This window comes from Colossoma macropomum, unplaced genomic scaffold (genome assembly GCF_904425465.1).
Source record: "Colossoma macropomum unplaced genomic scaffold, Colossoma_macropomum, whole genome shotgun sequence".
In the NCBI taxonomy this organism is placed as follows: Eukaryota; Metazoa; Chordata; class Actinopteri; order Characiformes; family Serrasalmidae; genus Colossoma; species Colossoma macropomum.
The window spans coordinates 478,417-503,153 of NW_023494795.1; the positions used below are offsets into that span (position 1 = coordinate 478,417).

The 24,737-nt window shown below is 40.0% G+C and overlaps 1 protein-coding gene across 2 annotated transcripts in view; it reads right to left on the bottom strand.

Annotated features, from left to right (window-relative positions):
• Positions 1 to 13,500: 13,500 nt before the first annotated feature.
• LOC118815179 (kinesin-like protein KIF3C) overlaps positions 13,501 to 24,737 on the bottom strand; it is a 43,509-nt gene continuing 32,272 nt past the window's right edge. For both annotated transcript variants that reach the window (XM_036581127.1, XM_036581126.1), the window contains 3 exons: positions 21,047 to 21,155; positions 19,439 to 19,605; positions 13,501 to 16,343 (listed from right to left, as the gene is read on the bottom strand). In XM_036581127.1, the coding sequence (XP_036437020.1) occupies positions 16,229 to 16,343; positions 19,439 to 19,605; positions 21,047 to 21,155 (391 nt within the window). In that variant the 3' untranslated portion in view covers positions 13,501 to 16,228. The remainder of the gene's footprint in view (positions 16,344 to 19,438; positions 19,606 to 21,046; positions 21,156 to 24,737) is intronic.

A 24,737-nucleotide genomic window follows, 5' to 3' on the forward strand; every position in this document is an offset into this window, starting at 1 on the left:
CTGTGTTAAAGACTGTCATAGAGAGTGAGGAGAGGAGGAGACAATGAGGAAAGATGAGAGACAGGAAGGAGCATAGAAAAGAGGTGGAATTCTTAAGTGGGAGGTAAGAAATAATAAAGTTGTGGAGTCGTTTAAAGTGTAGAAGAGATGCAGTATCAGTGCGGATCCAGCTTCTCTACAGAAGCTGTTCTCATCAGGCTCAGTAACAGGGGTGCCATTTTTTTAGAGTGAGATTTCAGTGGGCCAGGTTGTTCTGGTGGGGGTGGACGTAGAGGCTGGTTATTCACAGCAACTGAAATTCCATCTCAAATATTCCTAAAAAGTCTTCTCCATGCTTTAATATTTGTTTTCACATCAACACTACATACATCAATTTCAGCAATAATGTGAATTAAATATAATTTACACAAAAACTACTTGATGTTTAACTCACCCATAACATATTCTGTCACATTAAGTTAAATGATAAAGAGAGACAACATTTAAGCCTTCAGAGGAGCAAAGACTGAGAGTCCTGTTCTCATTCAGCACTAATAATTTGTTGTTAGCTCTCCAATGAACTGATCAGACAGTTCATGAGGGCAGAATACAGTCCAATTAGTTAACAGTACCCAGTGTGATTGGGCCTAGTGGACCCACCAGTAAAGCTTGACTCAATTTTTGCTCAAATTTAGTTTTAGTATGAAAGTTTTATGAATAAATAAACCAAAAACACCAAAAGGAGAACATCTGAAATTCCATTTTAACACTGACCAATAAAAATCTCAGTTAAACAAATAACTATAACTGTGAGGGGTTTGCTGAGCTTTACTGTCTCCTGAGCCACCAACTCAATCTCAGACACCCAGCTACAGCCTTCAGAGCTGAATCTCAGAGCTTTTCATCACTCTGATAAGAGACATATGAGGTTAAGGAGTCCTGAATTATCAGTTATACTTTCAGCATTTCAGAGATAAATGTGAGGACGACTGTTGTGTGGATTTTTCCAGATCTGAAATCTTACATTTCCTTTCGTTCATTTGTTCTCTGAACACAAATCTGAAGACATTCTTCAAATTGAGATTTAAACTTTACCACATCAGAAGTAATGAAATGATCTTATCGTGAGTAAAAGTGTAAAGCTGCATATAATCAAAATAATAATTATCATTATTATCATTATGATGCTTTAATAGCTATTACTATGAACTTCAGGTGCAGGTGAATAAAGACTGCAGCCTTTTTTTATGCTCTTTTTATCCATCTATGGAAGCCCATTCTTGTCAGATAGAGGAGAAAAAAATCACTTTTTTTTAAACATCCTTCTCTATTTTAATCCTTCTGGCTGCAATATGCCAAAAGCTTCACTTAGCATCTTGAACTGCTGACTTAATTTCTCATAATAAGGACTATGTTGAAATAATGACTTAATGTCTCGAACTAATGACTTACTATGTCAAAATAATGACTATGTTGAAATAATGACGTACTATGTCAAAATAATGAGTTATTACGTCAAAATAATTACTTCCTATGTCGAAATAATGACTTACTATGTCAAAATAATGACTTGCTATGTCAAAATTATAATTTACAATGTCCAAATAATGACTTACCATGTCGAAATAGTGACTTACTGTCAAAATTTTGATTTACCATGTCCAAATAATGACTTACTATGTCGGAATAATGACTTACTATGTGAAAATTATGATTAACAATGTCCAAATAATGACTTGGTGAAAATAATGAGTTACTACGTCGAAATAATGACTTACTATGTGAAAACGAGTTACTATGTGGAAATAGTGACTTACTATGTCAAAATTATAATTTACAATGTCCAAATAATGACTTACTATGTCCAAATAACGACTTGGTCGAAATAATAAGTTACTATGTGAAAATAATGAGTTACTACGTCAAAATAGTGACTTACAATGTCAATAGTGACTTACTATGTGGCAATAATGACTTACTATGTCAAAATAGTGACTTACAATGTCGAAATAGTGACTTACAATGTCAAAATAGCTTACTATGTCAAAATAATGACTTAAAGAGCCAAAGTAATGATTTACTTTGCCAAACAAATGACTTAGAATATTAAAATAATGACTTGCAGGGTTAAAATAATGATTAACTACTTGTAAATAACGACTTGTGTCGAAAGAATTAGTATCTCGAAATAATACGCAATTTTCTCAACTTATTATGTTGAAATAATTATCCTCAAATAATTACTTACCTTCTTAAAATTTTAGTAACCCATTAATTCAACCTGATGTCAGAATATCGTTAATAACTCAAAATCTCGAGAGAAAAAAGTCATAACTTGTATATATTGAAGCACAACGTCGAGAAAATAAGCCACTGTTTCATTATTTTGAGAGAGGAGGAAATGCGGAGGTGGTCGTGCAGAACCAGCAGAGGGCAGCAGAGGCGTAGAAAAAAAAACAAACGGCAGCGCTGAGGTCCAACTACGCATGCGCACTGTAGCAGCACGGGCATACACAAATGCCCAAATCTGTGCATAAGGACCTCTGGGTGACCTTGCAAATGATTCAAAGTCGTTTTAATTTAACAAGGACGTGTAAAACCACCAAAGAGTCCCAGGCCTGGCTGGGAATTTGGTTCTCTAGTAAAGTGAATGGTTCTGTTTAGAGCCATGAGGCCCATTTATCATGCTTAAATGGTTCCTTTCATGGTGAAATGATTCTTCAGATTGATGGAGAACGTGTTATGGTTCTCTATAGTAGCATAAAGCATTTTGGTACTGTTACAGTGTCAAGCTTGAAACAAGAGCAGAACCCTATAGAACCATGTACAGCACATTCTCCATCAATCTGAGGAACCATTTCACCACGCAAAGAACCATTTAAGCATGAAATGGTTCTATATGGGCCTCATGGCTCATAATACAACCATTCTCTTCACTAAAGAACCCTTTATGTGTCACATCTGGAACCAGTAAATGGATGAATATACTGGAATGTTTATCAGTGACTGTGTAAAAATGTCTGAATTATTAATAAACTGCAGCTCGCATCATAAAAGTCCCGGCGAACCAGGAAAGACGGGCCAGAATAAATAAAAAACAAACACACAACATATAAACAAATAAACAAATAGTAAAAGCCGTGATGCTGCAGAATGGAAGAGCAGCTGGGGGGAAGGGGGTTGTCATGGAAACAGATGGATTTCTGCTCCCATTCCCACAGTGGCTGCTTCGCTTCCCTTCGAATTCCAGCAGCATCTCCATCTCTCTCTCTCTCTCTCTCTCTCTCTCTCTCTCTCTCTCTATTTCCTTTTACCTACATCACCATCTCTCTTTTCCCATTATTGCTTATTTTCCAGTCTCTCTAAATCCTTTTAGATCATCTATTTCCCTTCAGTTAGCCCGAATCCCAAATGCTTCCGTGCTGCCTACACAGTGCACTACATATGTCTTAAAATAATGGTTCCTGCACCAAAACAGCACATAATAGTACCGTGGTCGACAAGAGCTAACTGGAATTTCCAGCCTCCAACCAGGAAAAATCAAAGAAAATGACCTTTTGACTGGGAAATCCCACTCGGGAAGGCTGGACGGTGTCCACAACTTAGAGTTTTCCATTTGATATCAAATCAACATGGCCACTCCCTGATAGAAAAACCAGCATATGAAGTGTGACCATGCTGGGTGACCAGCTAAACCAGCTCCAGACCAGCATAAACCAGCTTAGGCCAGCAAGGAATTCTGATTTTAGAAGGGTCAACAGTAACAAAGCACCACCTCTGTAATTTAAACAAGATTTACTTCAAATCAAATATAACATCCTCGCTGAAAAACCAGCACAGTCCATTAATTCCACGCTGGTCTAAGGGTTGTTAGCTGAAGCTACTCCTGCTTTACTGTCCTCATTAGCAGCAGAGGCTAACAGTAGCTTAGCAAGAAGGCTAAAACAGCTCCTTATAGGTTCATTCTGGCTCACTGAAGCTTCGCTGATGCATATTTTGAGGATAAAGACTCAAATCTGAGCAGGTGAACCTGTATTTTTGTGCATGGAGCTGTTAGTTTAAGCTACTAATGTCCTCATTAGCAGCAGAGGCTAACATTAGCTTAGCAAGAAGGCTAAAACAGCTTCACACACCACAGCACAGGTTCATTCTGGCTCAGTGAAGCTTCACTGATGCTAATTTAGGGGATACAGACTCAAATCTGAGCAGGTCGACCTGTATTTTAGTGTGTGGGGTTGTTAGCTTAAGCTACTCTTGCTTCTCTATCGTCCTTAACAGCAGAGGCTAACATTAGCTTAGCAAGAAGGCTAAAACATCTTCTCTGGTCTCCTCAGTTGCAATTTAGCAATTGTTCATTAGTTTAACATTTGTTGGATGATGAAAATACCACTATTTTACTTTCTGAAAATTAAAGCTACAGTAGGAGCTTCTTCTGGTTTCTGCTTAGTCTGTTCAAGGTAGTGGGGGCTATATTTGCATATTCATACATATTCATAAATCTTTGTATTCGTAATGAGCGTTGAGGTTTAGGGACCATCTTGTGCCGTTTTTAGTACTTTGAGGCACGACAATAATACATAAAGTATTTAACAATGTACTATTCAACATAGTAGCATTAACCCGGCCAAAAAAAGAGCATTAGAACCATTTGGATTAAAAACCTGATTGTTTTGCATTGTAATGGCAATTGGTTACCATCCGAGACCACTAGTTTCCTGTAGTACTCCTTTAGATCCCATTAGGAAAGCATCAAAAGCATTTGGAATCAGTTCCACACTGATGTCACAGGTGGACGTGTAGAGTATGAGCACTTTAAAGCTGAAACACAGTGTTGTTTGATATATGTAACATGTGACCTCCTCAGATCATTTTAGCTCATATTGTAAACACAAAGTCAGGAGTTCTGCTTCTATCTCATGACTTTCCATCCACATACAGTAACAGACAGAGATGCTGTGGCAGTTTAGCCGACCTTGACATTAAAGGAGAATTTCACCAACTTTTCAAAATTCCTGCAGCAGAGTGATGTCATTCAGAGTGGTTTGATGTGAACTGGTTGATTGTAGAGAGACTTGCTGACTCAGATTTCTTTACAGTGGTGGTGATAGGAACCAGGGGTCACCATGACTACAACACAAATATAGACATTTTATTTACTGTCTAAAACCACCAGGGAACCTACACGAGTCTATTGAGTTTATATATGTAATGTTGATGAAGGTAAAACAGTGTTAAATCTGAAAAAATATGTTTTCTTTAGATATAATTTTGTCTTACAGTGCCCTGCTTGTACCCCTCAAGCATGAATATATTTAAATAAATCGCTGCTGTTGGAAACCTTGTATCTCCATTTTTGTCATTTTGTCATAATTTGAAAATGCACGTTGTCCCTTACATTGTGTGTACATTTCATGATGAAAGGACTGAAAGAAACGGCCCAAAATGACTTGGGAAAAACATTCTGGTTCCTTTGACTTACATTAAAGGTAAAGCAGGTTTTTTCCTTCTCCTGTAAAGTTATTATTTTGGAGATACAAGGTTTTGCTCTGACAACAGCGAAATACTGTTTAGGCCTCTCTAAATTACCATAAAACATTGAGGGAGGGAGCCTTTATAGGCATTAAACCAGGACGTCTGGTTCCTATCACCACCACTCTGAACAAGTTTGACTCATATGTTTCTCTAATCTTAAAAAGCTGATACTTCAAAGGTTCTTTAGTAAAGTCAATGCTTCTATATAGAACCGTAACACACTTAAAGAACATATGCATGCATAAGGGCTCTTTGCATGGTGAAATGGTTCTTCAGACTGATGGAGAATGCGCTGTATGCAGTTCTATATAGATGTTTGTTGAAAATGGTCCTGCTATTGTGACGATGTCAAGCTTGGAACAATAGAGGAAACCTTATTGGTGCATGTACAACACATTCTCCATCATTCTGAAGAACCATGGTTCTTTGAATTTTCATGGTTCTACACATCTTAAAAAGACGGTTTTCCAATGGTTCTTTAGTAAAGAAAATGGTTCTGTATAGAACCATGAACACTCAAAGAACCCTTTGTGTCATCAAAGGATTCTTTGCATGCTGAAATGGTTCTTTGGATCGATGGAGAATGTGCTGTAGATGGTTCTATATAGAACCTTTTTGAAAATGGTTCTATGTAGAACCAAAAAGCATTCTGCTATTGTGCCTATGTCAAGCTTGTAACAATACAAGAACCCATTTTGGTGATATATAGAACCATATACAACATATGCTCCATCATTCTGAAGAACCATGGTTCTTTGAATTTTCATGGTTCTACACATCTTAAAAAGATGGTTGTCCAAGGGTTCTTTAGTAAAGAAAATGGTTCTGTATAGAACCATGAACACTCAAAGAACCCTTAGTGTCATTAAAGGGCTTTTTACATGGTGAAATGGTTCTTCAGACTGATGGAGAGTGTGTTGTATATGACTCTACATAGAGCCTTTTTGAAAATGGTTCTATATAGAACCAAAAAAGGTTCTGCTATTGTGACAATGTCAAGCTTGTAATAATAGAAGAACATTTTTGGTGATATATAGAACCATATACAACACATTCTCCATCATTCTGAAGAACCATGGTTTTCATGGTTCTACACTCTTAAAAGGATGGTTCTTCAAGGGTTCTTTAGTAAAGAAAATGGTTTTATTATATAGAACCATTAACATTCATAGAGCCCTTTGCATCATTAAAGGGTTTCTTTGCATGGCTGAAATGGATCTTCAGATTGATGGAGATTGTGCTGTAGATGGTTCTCTATAGAACCTTTTTGAAAATAAAGCACCAAAAAGGGTTCTTTTATTGCAACAAGCTTGACATCATAACAATAGAAAAACTATTTTTGGTGCTATATAGAACCCTTTTCATCTACAGCACAATCTCCATCAATCTGAAGAACCCTTTCACCATACAAAGAACCCTTTTATCATGCAAAGGGTTCTTTGAGTGTTAAAGGTTCTATATAGAACCATTTTCTTTACTAAAGAACCCCTGAAGAACCATCTTTTTTAAGAGGGTAGGATGGTGCTTTCATATCAAACCAGTGATCTGAGTGATTTTTTGACATCCTAACCAGTTATGCAGAAATCTTGAAAAGCTGGTGGAGTTGCCCTTTAACACTAATGTAATTAAATGGAAATATATCTCTGTTTTTTAGTGGTTACTGTAAAAATGACTTTAATTAAATTAAGTAACTGGAACAGGAGAAGAGGTTTAGATGCGGCGCCAGACGAGGAGCTGATTATTTGTTTGTTTGCTTGTTTTTCCAGGTAAAGTTTCATTGAGATGGAGATCACACACACACACACACACACACACACGCACACACACACACACACAGACACACACACACACACACACACACACACTCACACACACACACACACACACACACACAGACACACACACACACACACACACACACTCACACACACACACAGACACACACACACACACACACACACGTCCCTCACACTGAGCCCGTCAATCATCGAGTGTGTGTTTACAGCAACCTGACCTGCTCAGCTTTTACTGACCGCTCCCCACACGAAGCTCATCAGAGCGAGGTTCTATGAAAGGGAAATGACCCTGTGTGGAGGTTAAAGAGAACATGCCCCCCTCCACCCCCGCCGATTAACCGTAATGAGAGAGTGTGTGTGTGTGTGTGTGTGTGTGTGAGTGTGTGTGTGTGTGTGTGTTAATTATTAATGACTGGATCCTAATACCTGATTCAGCTCCGTATCGTCTTACGGCGGCCTCTAGAACTGGCATTCCACACGCACACACAGATCAAAGTCCTTTTATATTACAGCAAGTGGAAACCACACTCTTAAAAAGATGGTTCCTCAAGGGTTCTTTAGTAAAAACAATGGTTATATACACAACCATGAACATTTAAAGAACCATTTGCATGCTTAAATGGTTCTTTGCTTGGTGAAATGGTTCTTCAGATTGATCAAGAATGTGTTGTAAAGGGTTCTATATAGTAAAGGGTTCCACTGTTGTTAAGTTGTCAAGTCTGCACCAATAGCAGAACCCTTTTTGGTGCTATACAGAACCATTTTCTAAAAGGTTCCGTGTAGAACCGTATACAACACCTTCGCCATCAATCTGAAGAATCATTTCACCATGCAAAGAACCATTTAAGGATGCAAATAGTTCTTTGAGTGTTCATGGTTCCATATAGAACCATAGTCTTTACCTGAGAACCCTTAAAGAACCACATTTTTTTACGTGTGTATATAACATCAAAAAGGGTGACAAGCTTGACATCGTAACAACAGTGGAACCCTTTTTGGTGCTATTTACACATGTAAAATGTGGTTCTTTAAAGGTTCTTTAGTAAAGACTAAGGTTCTATGGTTCTATTTGCCTGCTTAAATGGTTCTTTGCATGGTGAAATGGTTCTTCATGTTGATGGTGAATGCGTTGTATATGGTTCTACACAGAACCTCTTTGAAAATGGTTCTATACAGCAGCAAAAAGGGGTTCTGTTATTGGTGCAGGCTTGACATCGTAACAGTAGTGGAAAACGTTTTGGTGCCATATAGAACCAAATGCAACATTTTCTCAATCAATATGAAGAACGATTTCACCATGTTGAGAACCATTTAACCATGCAGAGGGTTCTTTGAGTACTCATGGTTCTATATAGCACCATTTATAGCACCACTTTACACTCTGAAGAAAATTGCATGCATCTTAAGCAATTTGTTGCTACGTGGTTGCTGCGCAATTTTAATCAATTCAGAAGTGGTTGCTACGTTGTTGCTAAGGTATGCAAGGCGGTTGCTAAGCTGGTACTAGGTGAGTACACTTTATTTGGATAGTCCACTGTATCTTTTGTAAAGCCTTGCATGTAACTAACATTCAACTAAATATCTAGTAAATTAGCCTTAATCTTCCCAAACCCTAACACTCAATCCAAAGCCTAAACCTAATCCTAATCCTAACCCTAACTCTGTTTGAGTTTGAGTCCTTGAGTTTCATCAGATAGTTTATTAGTAATTTGAACACGTATAGATAATTTACAGGAGGCTATCTAAATAAAGAACCCTATGTACTTGCTATAGTGTTTCAGGTGGTTGCTAGGGTGTGATTAGGCAGTTGCTATGTTGTTCCAAGTGGTTGCCAAGTTGTTACTAGGTGGTTGCTATGATATCTTAGATGGTTGCTAGGGTATTGCTATGAAGTTATTGTGACTATGTGTGTACGTGTGTATGTGTGTACACCCCCCCACACATTTATACTACACATGTGGTGTTGGGCTGAACCCACAGGGAGTAAAAGTGTGGAGGTGCTGTGTCCTTCACTCTGTTCTCCTCCTACATGGCCTGCTGTTAGTGTGTGTGTGTCTGTGTGAGGGTGGACAACATGGACAGGCTGCTGACTGGCTACAGCTGCTAAAGGAGAACCCTACACTGGACACTTGTGATTTTTCAAACATCTGGTATTTTTACATAAATTGTTATGGCTGTATTGATTTAATAAACAATAATGCGGTGGGTCCAGCAGACCTCTGAGTAACAAACACATCAAGGGTTACACATGTTTGGTCGGCGGGTCCCTTTAAGACTTGATTATGAAATTTAGGCTTCATCATGGCTGCTACTGTTCTCAGCTACGCTGCACACTTCTGTCCATTTTTTTTTACCAGTGACCTTTAGTGGACAGTAGACTTAATGTAAAATGACTTTATGAGGAAACAATTAAATAAAAGAGGGACTTCAGTGTATCTAGCTGCAGTAAATGACGGCCTTGTAGCCTCTCTGAATGCGCCACTTTACAGTTAGCATTCATCAGTCTGACAGTTTACTTCATCAGCTCGTGCAGTGAACAGGCAGACGGTGGAAAACGAGGAGCAGCGTTGCTGCCAGGGCTTCTTTTCCGAAGCCACATCATTTACAGCAGGATCAGCGGTATTAGTCGTGTCCTTGGAAGAGAACCAATCACATATCCATTTCATTGGCCGAAGGGTAAAACCTTAACCCTCTATTGCACGATGTTGCCTCAGGGCAACAAACTCATTTTCCTCACTTTACAAAAACGTTATACATATTTAAAGACAACGAAAGGGTGAACAATAAAGGAAAGAGTTTGAGGAAGTCAATAAAAAGCATGTGCTCAGTCATGCTGTCTCTTAGTGGGCACATTTAGGCTACGTTCACATTACCAGGCTGAAGTGGCACAAATCCGATTTTTTGCCCCAATGACTCAGATCTGATGTTTTTAGAGCTGTGTGGACACAAATCTGATCTTTTCTAATCCAGCCTGAGCCACTTTCATATCTGGTCCTAGATCGGATCCGATTTGTGGCCATGCGACCTTAATGTGACGCTCAGATCAGAATTCATGTGCTGTTTTTCCGCTGCTTGTGCACCATCATTCAGCGTTACCATGGCAGCAGCGCCGAAGTTAAAGCCTGTAAATGATGGAAAAGCAGCTCATCTCACCTTTTTCTCCTTCGTCTCGCTCTAATAATGAAGCTGAGAGCTGATCAGAGTTAATTATCTTCACAGTGAAGCTCGTTCTGCTCGTTAGTTTGTGCTGATGATGAACGTGATTCATTCACGTGACGTTACTGAGTAGGATGTGCTCATGAGGGTCATTTCAGGACGCCGGTTCGTCACATTAATGACAGATTTGAGTCACTTACCTCAACGAGTGTGAACCATCGAGTCAGAGAGATTGGAGTTGAGCAAAAAATCGGATTTGAGCAATGAGGCTTGTAATGTGAACGTAGCCTTAAACCTCTTTTTTTAATGTTCAGTATCTTTTTTTTTTGTTATGAGAATTTGCAGAAATATGTTTGTTGCCTAGAAGCAACATTGTGCAACAGTGGAATGGATTTAGCCAGCCACAAGCCAGATCTCACCACTTCAGGGAACACAACTTAATATAATTTCTTCTTATTGTCACACAATGTTGCCTCAAGACAACATACTCCAAAAGGACCCCAGCACACATCTTCATATTTATTTATTTTTTTATGTTTTTGAATTTAATAATCGGGTCCGAAAAAATAAATTAAGAGGGTTAAATACGTCTATGCCTGCAAATACGAGACTGAGAGACAATCAGAGTGTCTGTGTGCAGGAAAAGACCAGGCCTGCAGATCCATCAAATTTGCTCTCAAGTTTAGGGGTCTCAAATTGTAACCAGGGGCTGCCAAGGATGGGTCATGGTCTCACTAGGCCCCTGGGCATGAGTGTCTTTAGAGATCCCCGGCTCTCCAGGTGGCAGGGTACAGGTGGAGGGATCTTCAAGCATTTTGTTACTACATGTGGACGGGTCTGCAGTCTTTGAGCCACCTCAGCCCTTGTGGTCCGAGGGCCCTGGCAGTCAGAGACCCCTGGGCACTGGCCCCAATGGCCCAGTCAGTACATCATCACTGGGGGGAGTGGGGCACTAGCCAGCTGGTCTTCAAGGCGGGCTGGTTTAAGAAAAATAAACAAAAGTAAGTGTAATTTTTACACTCACTAAAGTGCATTTTAGTCAATAATTATGAATTTTATTATTATTATTATTATGAATATTATTCCTACTAGTAGTAGTAGAAGTAGTATTTTTATTTTATTATAAAGGTGGTTCTTCAAGGGTTCTTTAGTAAAAAAAAAATGGTTCTATATATAACCCTTTGTGTAATTAATGGGTTCTTTGCATGGTGAAAGAGTTCTTCAGATTAATGGAGAATAAGTTTTATATGGTTCTATATAGAACCTTGTTGAAAGAGGTTCTATAAAACACCAAAAAGGGCTCTTCTGTTGTTACAGGTTTGACATTGGCACTGTTCTGGGTGCTATATAGAACCCTTTTCAAAAAGGTTCGATAAAGAACCATCTACAACACAATTTCCATCAATGTGAGTAACCATTTAACGATGCAAAGAACCCTTTAATCATGCAAGAGTTCTTTGGGGGTTCATGGTTCTATAAAGAGCCAATGACTTTATTAAAGTACCCTTGAAGAATTACCTTTTAAAGAGTGTGCAGAACTCAGAACAGCATTTCTGTACACTGTTAGAAATAAAGGTTCTGTTCAGGTACATTTTTCGTTCATCAAGGTACAAACAGTGTAAATGTTCCCTCAAAGGTACTACAGTGGTTTTAAGGTCTGATTGTGAACCTTAAATAAGTTTCTCCAGGTGAAAAGTTCATATTTGTACCTTTTCATAACCGAATGATTTAAAACAGAACAGTAAAATAAAAGCCTGGAGACGAGACGGGGTGTGTGGAGTCAGTACAGCTTAGAACATATCATTTCAGTGGATTATGGTTCAGTTATGTTCCCTGACTAAAGGTACTGAGGTGTACCCTTGAGGGTCCCACCCCAGTGACAAAAGGGGCACTGCCCCAGTGAGAGTTTAGTACCTTTATTTCTGAGAATGTGTGCTATATCAGATTCCAGAGAGGAAGAGAAATGACACAGGACCAGTTTCTGGTCCATTTTTGCCCTCATGAATGTGATTAAAGAGCAAAAGGACGCAGAACCGACACTGGACACACAAAACCAGCTTCACAGACGAGATTTCCTCCATTTTCAACAGCGAGCTCTTCCTTTAATTCAGTAATTCAGAGATATCTTACAGTCTTTTAGCCAATAACACACAATTTAAACACACGCAAATATTCACAGTCCTTATGCAGAACGAAACGTCGTCTATCTATACGGTTACAGTCAGGGAGGCGGCTGTCGGCTGGAGCGTATGGCTATTTTAATTAGGTGGGTCAAAGCAAAGCTCAAGTGTGTCTGTATGTGTACAGCAGTCACATGTGATCATGTGATCATGTGATCATGTGTATGTTGATCTGTAGTCTGTTCTATGTTGTCTTATGGTATCAGGCTCATTGCTTTGAATTTGAGCAGCAATTTAAAGGTCTAAGCGGAGCTGCAACCTACATAGAACCACAGAATTAAAAAGGGTAGAACACATCCTCCTACACATTTCTACAATCTTGACCGGAGTCCTGAAAGTCTAGAAACCGAAGCACTTAAAGTGGAACATCAGTAATTTTCCGTAATAATTCAGTGGTTGAGATGTAAACACAGTCATTTAGAGTGGTTTGATGTGAAATGGTTCTCTGTACACTCTTAAAAAAGATGGTTCTTTAGTAAAGGCAGTGGTTCTATAAAGAACCATGAACAATCAAAGAACCATCTGCATGCTTGAAGGGTTCCCTGTATCATGAAATGGTTCTCCAGATTGATGCAGAATGTGCTTTATACAGTTCTATATAGAACCTCTATGAAAAGGGTTCTATACAGCACCAAAAGGGTTCTTCTATTGTTACAAGCTTGACATTGTGACAATAGGAGAACTCTTTTTTGGTGCTGTATAGAACCCTTTTCAAAGAAAATGAATATAGAACCATTTACAGCACATTCTCCATCAGTCTAAAGAACCACTTCATGATACTAAGAACCCTTTAAGCAGGTAAATGGTTCTATATAGAACTCATGGTTCTAAATAGAACCATTCCCTTTTCTAAAGAACCCTTGAACCTGTGAACCACCTTTTTTTAAGAGCGTAGAGGAACTTACTGACTCAGATTTCTTTACAGTGGTGGTGATGGGAACCAGGGGTTGCCATGTCTTCACCACAAATGCATCCGTTTATTTTCTATCCAAAACCTACACGTCCTCTGAATTTGTCTATGCAATGTTGATCGTAGTAAAATGGAAAAAAAAAATGGAGGCCTTTTTTGCCTCTCAGCGCCCTGCATGCACCTGTCCATCATAAATATGTATAAAAAAATATATTTTAAGTCAATACCTTATTGCAAAACTATCGTAAAGCAATGTTCTAGACATTCACCATCATCTCATGTGCTAACTTTCTGTGAGGGAGCTTACAGAGGCATTCAACACTTCAGACGTCTGGTTCCTATCACCACCACTGTAAAAAATGAGTCGGCAAGGTTTTCTTAAACGGAGCTTTTCATATCAGACCACTCTGAATTTCTCTGTTTACATCTTAACGATTAAATTACGAGGAACTTCTGAAAAAACAAAAAACAAAAAAAAACAAAAACGGTGGATTTTACCTTTAGGACAACATTTAGGGAGCCATTTGTCCACAATTTCGGAGCATCAATGTAAAATCCCTCACTGCAACTCCAGTAACTGCATTAGCAGCCTGGCTAACATAATGGCTAAGCAGGCTAACTGGGATGTTAATGCTTCATGAAGACAGATGTTTGACGCATGGCAGTAATTTCTTACTGGGATCAACAAAAACATCGTCTTCTTTTCACATCAGCAATTCAGTTCACCTTTTCTGACTGCATAGTAGATGCTTGCATTGTTTCGTGGCTAATTGTTCACAAACTGACCCATCCAGTTCTCCGGCCACCACTGCCTTCTGCTGTGGCAAATTTCACTTTTAACAGCTTTTAAAGCTTTAAGGAAAGCTTGGCAAAAATCTCACTCAACCTAATGAGAAATTGTACTATAGTATGTTATTTGTCGTGTTATGTAGGCGTATGTAGCCTAGCGTTAAACCCTCAGCCTCAACAAATCGACAGAATCCTCAATTTTCACGATTTTCTCGACTTCCAGTTCATCAATGTTCCTTCACTAACAATACCCAGTCACATAACCTGACTGCTAGCCTAGCCACTGATGTATAAGCTGATAAATACAACCGAGCTAGCCTTAGCGTAACTCTTGCCTTTGTCGTTGTAGCGTTATTCAGCACAACGTTGTTTGGCCTGAGAAAAGAAGCCAAACTGAGGTAAACTAGATAGCCAGGTAGCTAATTTAGCTTTCGGCTTGTTCTCCTCGTCTGACGGGTCATTTCTGTCGTTTAAGTAATGGATACTCTCCGCTGTAGTGCTGTTTTGGACACTGGCCCTACAATTATGCAGCTGCAGTAAGACGTTCTGTTTCCTAGCAGCATTAGCTTAGCGTTAGCATTCGGCCTCCTGTGAAGCAGCTGTAGTTTTTCCAGAAGTTCCTCCTATTTCCAAAATACATCATCAGAAGGGGATTTTCCAAGGCTTTTAACTGGAAAATCTCACTCTAGAGACTCTTTACTGTGGCAGCACTGTTGTTTTTGTTGCGTAATCTAGCTAACGTTAGCATGGTGTCACATTCGATGTTGTTGTGGCTAGCCTGCCTACTTTTGATTAGCCACAACAAAGTCAGTAGCGTTTCAAACTGGAAACTAGACATTATGTAATCACAAGAAACAAACAGCGGTGAATAATTCATATATTTTGAATATTTATCATTAGATTGGAGAGGATTTTTTTTCCGTAAAGCATATCCAACTTAGCAACATGTTATAGGCGGAGCACGGACAGGTCAACTGGCGGACAACTGCGCTCCACTATTCTATCTGTTTTAATTCTACGCATAGACCACACCCTCACCACTGGCCATTCTAGAACTCTTATTCTAGAACCCTTCACTGTAGAACTTCGAGAACACAAATCCAGCCGACTGGAATCCAGACCCCGTTCCACCACCCTGAACCGAATCACTAGGACACATACACACAGTAAAACATGCAGGCAGAGCTTCGAGAACGAGAGAACGGCTTCGGCACTCGTCCGCCGTCCCTCCGTCTCTCGTTTAACGCTCTTTTCTTTACAGTAGATCACACAGAGGAGTGAGCGGCGGGCGGGGATTCAGCCAGCCAGTCGCAGAGCTCTGTTCGCTTCGGTTCCGGTGAAACCCTCTTCAGTGTTTGTCCAGAGAAGAAGATTGTCCATCCTTACCGGGGTGCTTACGGAATTATTTCCTAGGATCTTTTCAGTTTTCCAGCTGAAAACCACTGATAGGACCTACAGTGTTTTCTTTTTTTCCAGCACATCAGTAGTAAACATATTGAGGTTGTCCAGTAGTCAAGCTTTAAAAAAAAGGCAGCAAAGAAAACTTAAATTAAATTAAACTGACCCCTGATGTTGGAAGAGGCAGGGATGAATCGATGATGACCGATCCATCTACGGCAGGTATTCGGAGCCCAGCAGGGTCATGACCGAAATGAAAAGAGCGAGAGAAAAGAGATGAAAATGAAGGGTGTGGTACTTAAATTAGTCCTAGAGCGCTCCTTGTCCTAGTGTTTTGAAGCAGAGGAGAACAGGCTGAAGGGTTTGTCCTCTCCTGACCGGGTCAACGGAGTGAACCTTTCCGCCAATATTCTGTTTTATTTTGCAAAAAAAAAAGGGGGCGGGACGACTGACCCTCGCTCATCCGACGAGTGCAGGTCCCTGGAGTCTCATTGTTGGGCTGTTGCTGTGGCGGCGCTGTGGGGGTGTGGCAGGCTGTTGGACCCTGAGGATGCCAGAGAAAGGGCGGAGCTTGAGGTGGAAATGGGCCGCGGAGCTTGGCACCTACACACATATAACAGAGAGTGACATCATCAACATAAGATACAGTACAAGTCCAAATATGATGATGGTGCACAGCTTGTATAATCGCCACATTGACCAATAGTGTGGGACAGTCTGGGGCAGCCGCACATGAGCCTAAGGTCACCAAGCCCAGTGCCCAGTGTGGGCTAGAGGAGCAAAAAGCCCCCCAGCATTGGGCTCTGGAGCAGAGGAAGTGAGTTCTCCAGAGTGATGGAGCTTCATCCAGTACCTTTGGAAATTAAAGGCATTAATAGGGATTTAATAAAGCTTTACAACAGATGTTGGAACATTGCTGTGAGGATTTGATTGCATTCAGCCATGAGTGCATTAGTGCGGTCAGGCACTGATGCTGGATGATCAGTTCTGGATCACATACGTAAAGTATCTGTATTCACTCACTAAAAGGTCCGTCCAAACACTTTTGTCATACGCATGTTTCTGAAATCATCATTCAAGATGGACTCCTTGTGTTTTGAGGTCAGTGCTGTAACTGTGAGGTGCCTAAAAGTGGCAGCGGTGTGTGAAATTTGGACCATTAGTTTCGCACAGGAGCTACAAAGCTAATGTAGCTAACAAGTAAAGACAGCCTATATCCCACCAATTAGCAGAAATGGGCAAAATTATGTTGCATGGCTAAAAACAGTAGTAAAAGCCTAAGCCTAAATTCTGTCCATAGGTTTGTCCATTTTTATAGATATGCAAACATTATAAATGAGCCTCATTATAAATGAGAACAACTGTCTAAATTGGACTTAAATCTGATATTTTTTCCACTAAATTATTTGTTTGAAGGGGAATTCCACCAAAGTTTTTGCACAATTAAATGGTCGTAAGTCATAAAACAAAGTGGAGTCAGAATTGTTCACTGTGGTGGTGATAGGAACCAGACGAGGGAGGGGTGCAAAAGATCACTGGTGGTTTTGGATAGTAAATAAAATGGCTATATTTATGCTGTAGTCATGGCGACCCCTGGTTCCTATCACCACCACTGTAAAGAAATCTGAATCATTTCACACCAAACCACTCTGAATCACTCTGTTTACATTTAAACCACTGAATTATACTAATATATGCTTATTTACACCTCAGTGGAATTCCCCTTTTAATTCTTTCACCCAGTGACACAGTGACCTATATGACCCATATATGATGACCACTCACACTAAAGGGCTCTGCAGAAACTGAACGAGACAAAATGATTAACCTAATCATACGCTTAGGAAAGATTTTGCCTCTCTGTGTCTAATCCCAACACACCGCTAATCCCAGATTACAGTACGCATCACACACCTCAACAATAATCCTAATTCAATCCAGTTAATCTGCACTCCTCATGTGTTTTTACCCGGGCTTGGCCTTCACTGCATAGCATGAACCAGATGTTCATATTCAGCCAGTCCACATTTTTGTCCCTATTCCAACTCCCAACACACCTTAGTCAGGTAATCGAGTGCTCATGGGAACTTAGTCCTATTATCAGCAGTAGATAGGCACTAATTTAGAACACTACAGTAATATGATCGTAGTTATATAGTAAAATATGAACAATAAAATCAGTTAGTTAGTAGAAGGGAACAGTGGGTCACAACCTAACATTTTGGGTTTTGCTTTATTTATTTTTTAAAAGATTAATCACTTTTAATACAAGCAACCAATCTACACTATAGAACCTAGCATTTGTGCAAAGGATATAACTATAACTATAACCTCATGGGCAGGCTTATTGTAATAGACCAGGGGTCGGCAACCCAATTGTTAGGAAGGACAATTTTGTCCCGTTTTAACAAAAATCAATCCACTTTGGGAGCCACGACATTTCATGTCCATTTTATTGAAGTAACATTTTACCATCTTGGCTGTGAATGTGTCTCAGTATGTGCTGATGTGCTAGTATAGGCTAAAAAATACGATATAAACAAAAATGCAGACTTACGTTGCTCTGCTTTAAGCTTTAGCTCAGCTATAGCCACTTTTCTCGCATCTCTGGCAGGAAACTTTACACAAAAGTAGAACAGTTTCTTGGAAAATGTCTCTCAATGGTCGACTTTTTACGAGGCTGAAGTCGCTTCACATTCGCCAGCTTCCTGTTTGGATTTTCCCGTTCCACCTTAAATGGTGCCTGAGGCGCCAGAATGTAACTGCTGCACCATTTAAGGTGGAACGGAAAAATCTGAACAAGAAGCTGGCGAATAACAGGCTGACGCGACTTTTTAGTGTTTGACAGTTTCTCGTTGCAGATTAAACGTATCAGGAAACCAGCTGGAGTGATTATAAACGTAAATAAGTTCATTCGAGACTGTTGCCTGTGTTGCTGTGGTGACCAGCGGTCTGCGCTGATCTTCAGGGTTAAAGGGTGAATTAGCAGTTCTACATTAACTCCAGAGTTTAAGACCATTTATTGTTAAACTGTGTTGAACGATCAGCAGAGCTTTATTTTACTGTAAAGGAGGATTATTTTATTTTTACCTACAAATCTGATTCTGCTGTGGAGCCACAACAGGGCAGTAAAAGAGCCGCATGAGGCTCCAGAGCCGTATGTTGCCGACCCCTGTAACAGACTGAAGGGTAAAATTATGTAGAATGATGCAAACCCAGTTAATTCAGTACAATTCTCTGCTATTTGAACCAGATGAGCTTTCCAACCTAAAAAACACTTAAATATGATTAGTGAAGAGGCTGTGGTCTCTGGTAAGAGATATTTTTGACAGCAAATATCAGCATGATCAAATTTAAATATCTTTTATTTATATGACAATCCTCCCAAAACACTAATCGAGTGCTGTTGAGAGCTGGAACAGGATAAAATAAAGACTAGTCCTAAATCTTATATGTCTAGAGTTATTGTTGTTTTGCTATATTCAATTTATTTAATATTTAAATGGGACTAAACAGGTTACATAATGAATTACCTTAAGATTCTGTACTGATGTTTTTCTGTTGTTTCAAAGGAAAAAAATGACGTTTAAATCCACTTTTAACAGAGTTTTTCCATTTATTTTAATAAGCTAATTATAACCCCTCTGACATTATCCTAAAGCATTTCAGTGCAGCCTCATAACTAATGCCATACTGACCATGACCGAGATTTCCTGACCCGGTTGGCCGCTGTTTTCTCTCTGTATGAAGCATTGTCCAATAGCACGTCTCGGCTTGGCTCCGCCTCTGAGTTTGCCTTTGGGAAGTCCATTTGAAACAGGGTGGGCGGAGTCATGTCCAGCTCCAAAATCATGATGTTCTCAGCCTGCGGTCAGGGACAAAACCCATAGCAAACATCAGTGGAGGTCATTTCACACAAACTCCCACCACAGCTGAGCCACAGCATTTCACCACTGACAGCAGATAATATACACTAATATAAAACTTTATAACACTATGTATGTTTATAGCAGGTGTTATATAGTAGGATATATTGAGGTTGTGAAAAAAGTGCAGTGACTTTACTTGATTTAAATGCATTAATCAGGTTCACATGAACAAAAATATACTGCATCAACTCAATTCTTGCCAAAAGTGAGTAAACTGACATTTTCACAGGGTGAATTTTTTTTAGGTACGGGTCTGGTAAGCACCAGATATTATCAGGTTCCCACCACACACTATTAGGTGAGCACCAGATACTACGTGGTGGGCACCAAATAGTACCTGGTGCTCACCAAAAAGCATCTGATGCTCACCAAAAAAGTATATGGTGCTCACCTAATAGTGCGTGGTGATCACCAGATATTATTTGGTACCCATCAGATACTAGTTCATGTGCCCCAAATAGTACCTGGTGCTCACCAAATAATATCTGGTGCTCACCAAAAAAGTACCCAGTACTAACAAAAAAAATATACTATATACTATTTTGTGTGCATCAGATACTAGTTTATGTGCTCCAAAATAGTACCTGGAGCTCAAAAAAGGAATCTGGGGCTCACCAAAAAAGAATATGGTGCTCACCTAATAGTGTGCGGTGAGCACCAGATACTAATTGTTGCACATCGGATACTAGTTCATGTGCACCAAATAATACCTGGAGCTCACCAAAAAGTATCTGGTGTTCACCTAACAGTGTGTGGTGAGCACCAGATACTATTTGGTACACACCAGATACTAGTTCATGTGGCCAAAATAATACCTGGAGCTCGCCAAAAAGTATCTGGTGCTCACCTAATAGTAAAGGTATTCGAAAGCACAGGTACTTGAGCAGGATATGGGTAGTTCTGGGTTGAGATTAGTGGCTGTACTGCACTGTCTGGTGGGAAAACGCTGCTCTAACAGTGTGTTAAACTAACCCCGCCGTGTGGAGGCTGTACTTCAGCCTGACTCTAAATAGTGCCGTATTACAGACGCCTTTGCTGTTAAAATGAACAGATGACGCTGATATGAGAACATGAGAACGTGACTACCAGCATGTTCTACTGGAACCTGCTTAATTACATAAAGTGTGTTACATTTCACCTGCTGTTAGCTCAAACTCCCTTAAGATGTCATATCCTCAGTGATGTGGCTAAACGGTAATGTGACACATAGCTCAGGGCTCTCTGCTCTATTCTGTCCTCCACTGAGACTAACGTCTTTACATTTCTGTCATTTTTCATTTTTCTCTTACGTTTTCTGCCCTTTTTTCTCACACTTTTTTACTATGTCCTTCTCCCTCTTTCAGTCTCTCTCATTCTCGCTTTCCAAAACAATCGTACCCTGTATCTGGAGTGGGCTCCCATCGCTATGGCAACCCTGGCGAACTGGCTGATTGGTCGCTTGTAGCCCACTGCGGAGGCAGGTCGTTTCTTCATCTGAGTGAACTTACTGAGAGAGGGAGAGAGAGAGAGTGAGAGAGAGAGAGAGAGAGAAAGAAAGAAAGAAAGGAGAGGGAAAGAGAGAGACAATGAAAGGTGACAGAGAGAAAGGAAAGAAAAGAGAAAGAGAGCAAAAGAGAGAGAACATACGGTAGAGTCGGAAGAGACAGAGAAAAAGAGAAAGAGAGAGAGATAAAAAAAGAGAAAGAGATGGAGAGAGAGAAAGAAAACAGAGAGGATGAAAAAGAGAGGAAAAAAGAGGCCAATATTCTTTTAACAAAAACAACACAAACTCCAGTTTATGATAAAAACAGCATTACTCTGTGTGTGTGTGGGGGGGGGTGGGGTTATGGGGGTAGAGAGGCAGAATGGAGGTAGTGTGTGTAAATGAGTGTGTGTGTGTGTGTGTGTGTGTGTGTGTGTGTGTGCATGTTTTCCTGCTGAATGCCCCTCTGTTCTCTCTGAGCTCCGTCTACACTCACACAGAGGATCTGATATCAGCACTGAAGCTGTCAGTGCTGGTTTATACTCTGTATCATGGTGTGTGATCATGTGACTGAATGTCACTGTCTTTATGCGGCTTCTGTGATTCTTCTTAACAGGGGAAAAGAACAGGGCCGAGCCGGTCACCACGGCAGTGGACAAATCTGGCAACCCTCCAAAGCAAGACAAAAGCAGCTGTTGTTGTGTGGAACATACATAACAGCAGACTTTTCTGTTACAGTTTAATTGGCACACAGCTCCGTTATGAACTCAGGCCTTTAAACGAAGCCTGCAGCATTTCTCATAAACAAAAACACAAAACAGCAGCGCTGCGATGATATATTTATATAATTACATTCGCTTGACAAAACAAACTCTTCTTTTTCTTCTTCTTCTTCTTCTCATTATTATTATTATTATCACAGGCCACAGTTTTCAAACTAAATCCATGAAACAGAAATTGCGCACTTGTGCTTTTGGGAAATGTCTGACATACTGGTTTCATACACTGTTCATCCAAGGATGACTTTTTCTTTCCCGTATAAATGAATGCAGGGATGTTTGAAAAGCTCGGCCACAAATGACATCACAATGGACACTCATAGACATTGCTTACAAATTCACATACATACTAGCAACCACCTGGAATACCCAAGCAACCAAAAGAGACACCATAGTAATCACCTAACAACACCTAAGCACTCACGTCCAATACCACTGCAACCACATAGCAACACAGAAAGCTGAAGCAAACCCCTAGAACTTAGCAACACTCTAGCAACCACCTGGAATACCATAGCAACTCCCTAGCAACCATATGAGATACCATAGCCATCACCTAACAACACCTAAGCACTCACCTCCAATACCATAGCAACCACACAGCAACACAGAAACCTGAGGCAAACCCCTAGCGAAAACATAACACCCATAGCAACTCCCTAGCAACCACATGAGATAGATAGGCATAGTAATCACCTAACAACATCTAAGCCTTTGACCAACACCTTTGACCTAAGCACTTACCTCCAATACTATAGCAACCACACAGCAACACAGAAACCCGAGGCAAACCCCTGGCAACAACATAGCAACACCCTAGCAACCACCTGGAATACCCTAGGAACCCCCCTTAGCAACCATATGAGATACCATAGTAATCATCTAACAACACTTAAGTACTCACCTCCAATACCATGGCAACCACACAGCAACACAGAAACCTGAGGCAAACCCCTAGCAACCACTTAGCAGCACCCTAGCAACTAGGGCTGAACGATTTACAGAAAATATCTAATTGTAATTTTTCTGACTGATATTGCAAAACGATTTAAATTGCGATTATTTTCTATAAAGGTTTTTTTTATTTGGCTGAGAAAACCAGAATATTCACCTTTTCAGACTTGAGGGTTGAAGCGTGCCAGACTGCCTGTAAGTTGTGGTTGTGATGTCATAACACATGGAGGTTTGGTTGGATCTGATTGGTTTTATCTACAGGCAGTTCAGAAGCTCTATGTTATTATTTTTTCCCACTAAAAATTGAAGACAGATTTGATAATGTATAGGCTACAATAATAAAATGCAGTTCTTGCGATTTGAAAATTGCACTCCGTTAAATTGCAATTTCGATATAAAAGTTAAATCTCTCAGCCCTACTAGAAACCACCTGGAATACCACAGCAATCACTAACAATACCCTAGCAACCAACCGCTTATCAACTTCCTAGCAACCATCAGCAACCACCTACTGGCATGGCAACAACCTTGCAACCATGGAACAACCATCTAGCAATGCCCAAGCAACCACCTGGAATACCATATCAACCACTTAGCAACAACCTAGCAGACCAGCTAAATCACCATAGCAACCACATGATATACCACAGAAACCAATTTAGCAAATTGTTTTTATTATATATTTTTATTATATTATTATATTATATATAATCTATTCAATAGGTCAGCTGTTATTAATTAAGCACTATTAACTGAATATGTCAATCAACTTAAAATTGATTTATAAACTTTTATAAACTAGCTGTGACTGTGAGTTATAATAATTGTAGTAATTATAATAATTAAAGAAGCGACAATCATATCAGTCATTAAAGCACTAATTAACTAACTAATTGTACTATTACAGAGTACAACATTAAAATGTAAATATACAGTTATGACAGGTATACAATATGATTTGGTATATGATATGAAATATGATACGATCGGTTATCAGAAGTTTTAGCTCCTTAAAACCAGTATCGATATGTAAATGTGATCCAGTCCTGTAACAAATCTGTCCTGAAACAGCCCCACTCTCACTGTGTGTTTAGATGATCAGCAGAAGTGAAGTTTTCAATTAAAACAGTTCAATTTAAAGTTTTCAAGTTTTTAAAGAAGAAACTTCAGATCAGTATCTGCCAATAATGAAGATCAGAATCAATATCAGTATCATTATCAGTATCAATATAGATATTTACACTGATCAGGCATAACATTATGACCACCTCCTTGTTTCTACACTCATTGTCCATTTTATCAGCTCCACTTACTATATAGGTGCACTTTGTTTTAATTTTTACCCGATTTTCTCCCCAATTTAGTCGTCTCCAATTCCACCCGCTAGTTAGGACTCCCCCAATCACACGATGCTATCAACGCTAGGAGGGTGAAGGCTAACACAGGCTTCCTCCGAGACCTGTGAAGCCAACCACCGCTTCTTTTCGAGCTGCCGCTCACGCAACGTCATTGGACAGCCGAACGCGCTCGGAGGAAAGCGCCAACCGCCAGATCTGTTACGTCAGCTAACAGACGCCTGTGCTGACTAGCATCGCGCTGAGTGATGGGGGGAGAAGGAGGGGCCATCCTACCCACCCAGAGAGAGCGAGGCCAATTGTGCTCTCTCGGACTCCCGGCTACGGACGGCTGTAGCATCACCAGGGCTCGAACTCGCGATCTCATAGGTGCACTTTGTAGTTCTACAGTTACAGACTGTAGTCCATCTGTTTCTCGGCATACTTTGTTAGCCCACTTTTACCCTGTTCTTCAGTGGTCAGGACCCCCATGGACCCTCACAGAGCAGGCACTACGTGGTGGTGGTGTGTTAGTGTGT